This window comes from Sciurus vulgaris (assembly GCF_902686455.1).
Source record: "Sciurus vulgaris genome assembly, chromosome: 11".
NCBI lineage: Eukaryota > Metazoa > Chordata > Mammalia > Rodentia > Sciuridae > Sciurus > Sciurus vulgaris.
Window position 1 is genome coordinate 25,259,451 of NC_136472.1, and position 9,680 is coordinate 25,269,130.

General features: G+C 36.1%; 1 protein-coding gene across 1 annotated transcript; it reads right to left on the bottom strand.

Moving 5' to 3' along the window:
* Positions 1–1,508: 1,508 nt before the first annotated feature.
* LOC306639133 (olfactory receptor 4A47-like) lies at positions 1,509–2,429 on the bottom strand (the record flags this gene model as incomplete). Its single annotated transcript, XM_079102552.1, has 1 exon — positions 1,509–2,429. The coding sequence occupies one exon, from the start codon at positions 2,427–2,429 to the stop codon at positions 1,509–1,511; it is 921 nt and encodes a 306-aa protein (XP_078958678.1).
* Between the last annotated feature and the right edge of the window lie 7,251 nt (positions 2,430–9,680).

The following is a 9,680-nucleotide window of genomic DNA, read 5'->3' on the forward strand; positions in this document are numbered from 1 at the left end:
TTTTGGAAATGCATACTATGTTGACTTTTTTATTTCAATTAACACAAATATTGACATATCTCAGCTGTTATCAACAGTATTTCACATTATACCTGACAGAGTCATCAATCCAGTTCACCAAGAGAAATATATTAACAATGTTAGCATTTGGAAAGAAGAAATGCTTATAATTATGAAAATGAGAAAAGAATATAATAGCCAAACCAGAAGGAATAAAGAAGCAAAACATAAATTTGAAAAGACCTCACCAATTGAGTACACTCATCCTAAGCTGGGTCATATTAAAGAGAAATGGACAACCTCATAAAAGGTGGAACACAGTAATTAATCGTGAAGCTCTACCAGAATAGAACTTAAAGGCAAAACTACAAAAAATGGTAAATCACATAGAGTGGTAATCGTACTTTGTAGTACATTAGCATTGACTTTCATTTCTTTAATTTTTTTCAGCTTTACTGATGTATTATTGACACATAGGAATCATACATGTCAGGAGTACAAAAAGTACAAGATATTTTCATATATGTATTATTTATGAAATGACCAGTGTAACATAATAACACATCTCACATGATTAAGGTTTTCTTTCTTCATTTTTTTTTTGGTAGGACACTTAAGATCCATCCTCTGATCTAATGTCAAGTGCACACATACAGTATTATGAACAACAGATACCATGCACCAGAAATCAGACACCAGAGATCGTTGAGCTTGTATGTGAAGCTGGGAGGCCCGAGACCAACCTCTTCAGTTTTCCTACCCTCAGCTATGACAACCACCATTCTTCCTTCTGCTTCAGTGGGTGACAATTTTAGATTCACATAGAAATGGCATCATGCAGTGTTTGTCCTCCATGTCTGGCCAATGTCATGTAGCATAACGTCCTCCAAGTTCACCAGGTTGCACAAAGGATAAGACTTCTTGACTTGAGGAATCTTAGAAACACAGTGCCTGCATAATGAGAGCAGCACTGGGAGACGCTGGTGAGGCATGCATCATATAACTTTTCTTCAGATTCACCATGTATAAGTGTTTCATTTTAATATTCATACTTATTAGGATTTCCAGGTTTATTTTAAATATAAAACTATTGCACTCGAATATGTATGTAATGCTACTGAAATCCAACATGAAACTTTACATAGTATTTAAATATTGAGTAGCTATAATAGAAAAATCAATATAAAAGTAAAAATTAAAAACAGGAATGACACCGTAGGTACTTAAAATAAATGTGGTAATTTAAGTTGTGTTCATTGACATTACTTCTCTCATTGAGTTCTGCTTAAGCATACTACGAATTTCCAGATATAGTGATAACCAAGACTTTATAGACAATGCATTCCACTAGGGACATGCATTGCCACAAACCTGTAATTCATTCTTGAATTATACTTAGCAAATATGCCTTAGGGAGGAAATCAGCATCGGTTTTAACTCTGATGAATTCAGAGGAGACACCTTCATAGTATAATGTTTCTCTTTGTAGCAGGAGACTCAATGATTTCCTACCTGATATGACTTATTTTCCAGAGTTTCTTCATAGCATTTGTCATCTCCGAGTTTCTTAGAGTGTAAATAAAGGGGTTCAGCATGGGGGTAATGACAGTGTAAAACACACTCAATGATTTATCAATGGGGAAAGTCTTAGCTGGTCTGGCATACATGAAAATACAGGGAACAAAGAAGAGGACAACCACAGTGATGTGGGAGCCACAGGTGGAGAGAGCCTTCCGCCTCCCTTCCTGACTCAGGTTCTTCAGAGAGTTAAAGACAATCACATAAGACAAGAGTAAGAGCAGAAACAAAATAGAGCACATCAGTCCCCCATTGGCAATCACTAAGAGGCCAGTGACATAGGTGTCAGCACAGACAAGTTGCAATAAGGGGTACATGTCACATATAAAGTGGTCAATGACATTGGGGCCACAGAATGGGAGCCCATAAATAGTGCCAATTTGAAATGCAGAGTGCACAAAACCTCCAGCCCAGGAAACTACCAGCAGCACAACACACACCCATGGCCTCATGATAACCAAATAATGCAAGGGCTTACAGATGGCCACATAACGATCAAAGGCCATCACCAACAGAAGAGTGACCTCTGCCCCACCAAAAAAGTGTTCCGCAAAGAGCTGAAACATACAAAACTTGAAGGATATATTATTTTCCCCTAAGTACAAATTTAATATCAATTTGGGGGAAATGACAGAAGAAAAAATGATGTCCACAAATGATAAATTAGCAAGAAAAAAGTACATTGGGGAGCCCAGAGTCTTACTCAAGATTACGGTCAAAACAATGAGCAGATTTCCCAGTAGGGTCATTAAGTAGAAGAACAAGAATATAACAAAAAGTACTTTCTGCTCCTTTGGATTTTGTGTGAGGCCCAAGAGGACAAAGTAAGATACATTTCTTCTCTGTTCCATCTATATTATTCTGCTGACTGCAGAGATTAAAGCAGTTTACCTGCAAAACAATAAAAAAATATTTAGAAGTATTATATATTTTTGTTCATCTGATCTATATGTGGACATCTCCTTGCATCATACTAACTTCAGGAGCTATCTGGATTACCAAGTAAAATAAGAAAAACTTTCCTGCCCTTCATGATTTGAAACATAAGGATTGTTTAACATTTAAAGACAATTTGATAAGTGTCTTGATAAACATTTATTGATGCCATGCTATAGATTCACAGTGCCACAATTTCTAAACCAACTGGAATTTGGTAACCCTTCTCAGAAGCTATTCTTTAGTTGAGTTTAAAGAACAGGAAGATAACAAAGAGTAAGGAAAAGGGAAATCCATGAAAATAAGAACTATGTATAAAGTCACACAGGTGTAACAGCAAAGACTCAAGGTAATTTTCATATGAAGAGTGGATAAAATCAATTACTAATGGAAGACCAGTCACTGTATCAACGCTGGTGCTGAGTCTTTAGAAAATGATGCCCTTCCTCCATTTCCTTTGGCCCTCAAGTCCACTGGAAATGTCACCCACCAGCACCTTTGTACTCATGTTTCCAGGAACGTTTTGCTCGCAGTGATGTCTGTGTCCCCTAGGACAGATGCCATCTCCATCACTCTCCTCCTCCCTTGCTGAGCCCTCTCCAGTCTCACCTTTCAATGTTCAAATTCTACCCACCATCTCTTCAAGGAAACCTGGCTCCATCATAATTCCCAAACAGTTCCCAGCATCTACCCATTAATCAATCACAAATTTGACTTCAACATTAGATATTTATTGTAGCAGCATCCACTTCCCAATGTCAAAAGCCATATTCATCTGCTAGAGCTCAGTTGGTTCAAGCATAAATGTATCTCAGAGCCCTGCTGCTAGGCTTTCAAAATAAAGGTACAGGTAATGGTGGATCCCTCCACCCATGAGGGAAGGATCATCCTTGACTTGCCCATGACCAGCTTGTATTCATGTGTCATTCTCCCTGAATCCAAATTTTCTCAATATAACTTTTCAATAAAACATGAATGGAGACCCAATCGAATAAATGTACTGTTACTGGATTACACTTACAAACTCTGTATATCAAATACAGTCCCTTTCTGTGGTACCACAGGTAAGTTCTCAACAAATTGCAGGGATGCACAACTAAACCATAATTATTTAATCTGACAATATGAGATCAGTATGTACCATCGTCTCAGATAGCTTGCCTTATCACTGGAACCTCCTTCTAGTTTTTAACTTATGTATCCCTCATTTACCGAACCTGTAAATCCTTCAAGTGCTCTAATTTGGCCTATCTTCAGCACTATCCCTCCCCTCCTTTCAAAAGTGACATCTGCAACTACTCAATTGACATCTTCAATTAGATACTCTTTAATTTTCTCAATAAATCTGTTCACTTCTAATCTTTTTTTCTTCTCTAGCTAATCAAAGTGTACCTCCATATGCATCAAGCTAAATTCTGGCAGTGTTCTGCCTTCCTTTATTCCTCTCACATTGCTTATCCATACATTTACTAAGTCCCCTTGGCTTTCTATTTGTACTATGTTGCAAATGGACAGCCCCTGCCACATCTATCATTTGCTCTTTAACAGATGCTAATTTCAGAGACCAGATCAGACATCACAAACTCTGAAGTAATGGTGAGTATTGTACAAAGGATGCAGTATGTTAGATCTTTTCATTTATCCAGCCAACAGTGGGATGTATATTGTGTCCCACTGTTCACATGAGGTCAGCTTCCAGCCATCACTGAGTGTCCACTAGTTCATCACCGCTCAGGGTCCACACCGAGCTCATGTCATCAGAGGAGAGAAATCTCTAAGCTGACTGAGGAATCAATCCGTTTTTCATGCTGCAACTTCTACTTTCCCCGATAGAAACAAAACTTTGAGGCTATGACATAGTCTCTGACTTAATATTTTAATTTTTTCAATAGATTCATGACAATTATCTTGTACAACCTGAATGGCCACTTTCTGTCTGCAAAAGTTTTATCAATATTTTCTTACAAACTTCAAAGATATCATTTCCTCAATAATGAAACATTCACACAATCTGGTTTCAACCACTGACTATAAATCTTACCTGTGAAAGTTTGTCTGCAGTTTGAAGGAGGAAATTTGATCTCACTCAGAAATAGTGAGTAATCTCTCTTCCATCCAGTATGCACACTGAAAAAAAAAAGCTGGATTATTCTTAGAGACTATATTTGAAATGACACATTCATGTTTGTCTACTTTCTCCAGAGTCTTCTAAATATTGTATAAAATCACTACTAGTCTTATAGATGGTATTCAAGGAATTCCTTGGTACAAATTAAAAACTAATATTTTTCATGTTAAAATAATTGGGTAAAAATTCAAACTAGTAACTTCAACATAGGAATATCACACCTAGAATTTTTTAAAAATAAAAGTTTTCAAGATTTTTTTTTTTCTGGTAACTTTAACAAATAACATTTTGCTGTTTAACCTGTTTCCTCTTGTCCTGGTAAGACCAAATACTTGTGCTTGGTATATGGATAAATTACTCTTGTGCCTTTCTAAATCCTTCTTTGTGAATAATAAATCTTTTCTTTAAATAATTGTATCTGTTACTAACAGAACAGAGCTTCCACGCAACAGGATCAAAGATAACTAAAGAATTTATACGATGAACACACATTAATCATGAAGCCCTGCAACTGGAACATGTCCAAGCTGATTTTTGCTTAATTATACTCCCTGGGACTCCTCACTTATTTTTAGAATATTTATGTGTGCAGATGCAATACATCAAACCATAAGTAGAGTCACAATGATGTAACGAGAAAAAAATAGCTTCAGAAATATTATGGGACAAGTGGAAATCTAGAATAAAATAGCAGAAATGTTAGTTTGTTCCAAAGTATGTGAATCTACCATGTATTTCTCTGCTGTGCCAGAGCCATTTTGATTTTCCATTTTTCTTATATTCAATTTTTTTCTCCTTATTAGTATGGGATGCTGATTTTAAAAAGATTTATGCAGTGGTAGTACCTAGTTAACTAGTTATTTATGTGTTTATCCTTTATTCTTTTGCAAAATTACAAAATTACAAAGCATCTATTTTGTTTCAGACAATATCTTAGATGGCTATTCAATAGTTAGTAAGACAGAAGGAAAAAATAAGAATATAGTCCCTACTGCATCACCTTATTTTGTAATAGGACCACAAAATAATCATGGTAATAATTTAAAATATGAGTTATAACATGTGAATGGTATGAATAAGAAAACCAACAGGTGGTTGTGAAAGAATAAAGGAGACACTTTCTGAACAAGGTAATTAGATAAGGGCATTTTAAAGGTGAAATTAAGCTAAATTCCAAAGGATGAGAAACTGCTTCTGTGGGTGCATTGATACACGTGGGAAGATCTAATGTGGAACAGAGCTGGTCAAGTTTGGGACTAGGAACAGTCATTGTGCATGAAGGGCAGTAGAACAATAAGAAGTTTAAGACAGGAGCAAGAATCAAACCCTTAAAGGGTATTACAGATCTTCCTAAGAAAGTTTGACTTCATTTAAAGTTCTTTTCAGATGAAAATTGGAGGACTTTTAGTTCATAGTCCAGTAAAAATTCCACAAAACATTTACAAACCAAATCTAACAATCTATAGAAAGGATTGGAAAACATGACCAACTGAGATTGATCCCAGATATGCAATACTGGCTCAACATTCAAAAATCAATTAGCATATTCTATCACACCATAGGATAAAGAAAAATCAGATATTTACATCAATATTATCAGGAAAAGCATATAATAAAATTCCACACCCTTTCATTATAAGTACTTTTTGTAAGCTATGGATAGAATAAGACTTCCTAAATCTTATAAAGAATATCTACAAAACAACAAAAAACTGATATCTTCCTTAATATTAAGAATCTAGGAGTTTTCCTGCTAAGATCCAAACAAGGGAAGGATGTTCTCTTCCACCAGTGCTTTCCAACATTGTACTGAATAGCTCAGCCCATGCAATAAGACAAGAAAAAGAAAGAAAATGCATATAATAAAAGAAGGCAGACTGTCTTTGTTTGCAGATGGCATCATCTATACAGAAATTCCCCCAATATTCTACAAAACTCTGGAACTTATAAAAGTGTTATGGTTTAGATACGAAGTTTCCCCAAAATGTTCATTTTTTAGTTTAGAGGCAAAATGATTGGGTTATAAAAGCCTTACTCTAAGCAGCCTCATTGCTTAGAGTAATAATACACTGATATGAATTAACTGAGTGGTATCTGTACACAGATAGGGTGTGGTTGGAGGAAGTGAATCACTGGGGGTATGCCTTTACATTTTATATTTTGTCCCCGCTGAGCTGAGCTCCCTCTCTGGCTTCCTGATTTCAATGTCCTGAGCTTCATCATGATGTTCTGCCTCAACTCTGACCCTGATGGCATTGGCCACCTATTGACTGAGATCTTTGAAACTGGGAGCACCAAATAAACTTTTCCTCCTCTAAAATTGTTCTTTAGAGGTATTTTGGTCAGAGCAGTGAAAAAGTTGACTGAAACAAAATTATTTGAGTAAGGCTATAACACACAAATTTAATCATACAATTACACTCACTTTACTATATGCCAGCAACGAATAAGTGAAAGTTGAGGTTAAAACTGCAGTAGCACTTACTTTGGTACTTCCCAAAATGAAATAAGTAGGTATTGCTCTAGGGAAATATTGTAAGACCTCTATGAAGAAAACTACAATGCTCTGATGAACTCAGAACTAAGTAAATGGCAAAAATATCCCCTGTTCTCTGTTCATGCATAAAAAGACTCAACATTGTCAATCAAGTTCTTCCCAGATAGACCTTTTCTACAATCAAAATCTTTATGGCCTTATTTTATAAATGTTGAGAAACTAATTATGAAGGCACAAAATGGGTAACGCCAGGCAGAGGGAAAGAACAAAACTGGACAACAAACACTACCCAACATCAAGACTTGCCACAAAGCTAGGTAATCGAGACATGCAATATTGGTGAAAGAGTATAGGAGGTGATCTCAGAGGAGACACATATGTTGCCCATTTTAAAGACAAGTTGGTAGTTTCTCATGGTAGGACCATGCTCTTACTGTACAATTAATTAGGCTCCCTGGTGCTCATCCAAATGAACCAGAAGTTTATGTTCACACAGAAACTTGCACACACATTTCTGTCACCCTTGCTCAAAATTCCCAGAACTTAGAAGCAACAAAGATGATATTCAGTAGATGAATAATAAGCTATGGACCCTCACACAATAAAATATTATTCCTTACTAAGAAAAAAAATGCTTTACTGTACCTCAGAAAGGCACAGAGGAAACTAAAAGCATATTACCCAGTGAAAGAAGGCAGTCGGAAAAGTCTACATATTGAATGGTTACAAGTACATGACTTTGCAGAAAAGTCAAAAACTGTGTGAAAAGTATAAATTTCAGTACTTTTGAAGAATAGCTGATTTTTAGTTCAGTTAAACTGTTAGGAGAGTAGATGCACATTGTTACACATTTTTCCAAGCCCATAAAAAATGCAATGCCAACAACCAAGAGTGAACCCTAATGTAAACTAGGAACTTTGGATGATGTCATTATTGATGAATCAATGGTAAAATGAACCAACGTGGGTGGTGTGGGAATTTGACAGTGTGGGCTATGGTTTAAATGTGTCCCCCAAATTTCATGGGCTAGCAACAATGTAGCAATGTTAAGAGGGGGGACCCTTAAGAGGGGATTCATCCACTGCACTGATGATGTTTTCCTGGGAGTGGGTTAGTTACCACAGGAGCAGGATCCTGATCAAGGTGAGCTCAGCCCTCTCTTGCTATCTCATCCTTGCCCTCTCCTGCCCTCTCACCTTCACTATGGCTCTCAACTCCCAGGGCATCTCCAGATGCCGGTACCATGCTCTTGCACTTCTCAGCTGCAGAAACATGAGCAAACTAATCTCTGTTTGGCATGAATTAATCAGTCTCAGTTATTTTGTTACAGCAGCAGAAAGTGGACTAAGGCAGTGAGAGAGGCTGTGTTACCAGGGGAAATGGTTATATAAGTCTAGGTATTTGGGAATCAAATATTTTCTTACTCCAAATCTGCTCTAATAATAAATTTATTATGTTAAAAAAATCGTGAGAGTTGATTAGAGTCAGGAAGCACCCAACTACCTGAAAATTAGCTATATGACCCAGGAACCTAAATTTGGAGCTAATGTCCAAGGAGACCGAGTTAAGAGCTAGAATGGGATAATCACACCATTTGAATTTAGCCTATTGTGGATTTTGAACAGGGTTTCAAAGTGATTTTTGAAAGAATTGATTATGGTTAACCATTCTGCTTATGAATTGATAACTTGAGAAAGTTTCTTTATATATATGTAAGCATCGTTATTTTTTGTGAAATGAGGAGAATATTTCAACTGAACATGTATAAACTGTTTGTACAGTGTCTGATACATAGAAGTGTACAATACATCTTTGGTCTTTTTTATTAGTATATTAAACATGCCTGATTCTACATTTTGAAATGAATCTGGAAGTGAATGAGACCATGAATACAAACCAATTTTACTTTTTTAGTTGTTAGAACCAACAATCCTATCTTTAAAACTCTTTAGTGAAGGAGGAAATCAAAACCAAAATTCTAGAATATATAAAATTATTCAAACACAATTTTTATCTGAAACCAAGAAATACTATTTGCTCAGAGGAAAATTTAAGGCCTTAAATCTTTGTATTATTTAAAAACAAATGAAAGAATAGGTTAAATAATCTTCCAGCTAAAAAGGTTAGAATAAAACCGTAAAATTAACCTATAGAATGTAGGTAGGAGAACACAATGAAGATAAAAATTGTTTCCTCCAATAGAAAAAAACTTAGAGCTATAATGTCTGTATGAGTTGTTTTCCATAACTATAACAAATAAGGGCTTAATAAGAGAAAAGGTTTACTTTGGGTCACTTTGGAGTCTTCAGTCCCTGAACAATTGGCCCCTTTATTTTGGGCCTATGTTAAGGCAACACATCATAGTGAGAAACATGTGCTTGAGCAGACTGTTCCCTGCATTTCTGGAACATGAAAATGAAAGAGAGGAAGAGATCAGAGATCAGTGTCCTAGCAATCCTCTTCAAGAGCATCCCCTCTAACGACCTGAAATTTTCCACTAGGTCTTACCTTTAAAACCATCTTCCAGTGGCCAGAGGACCA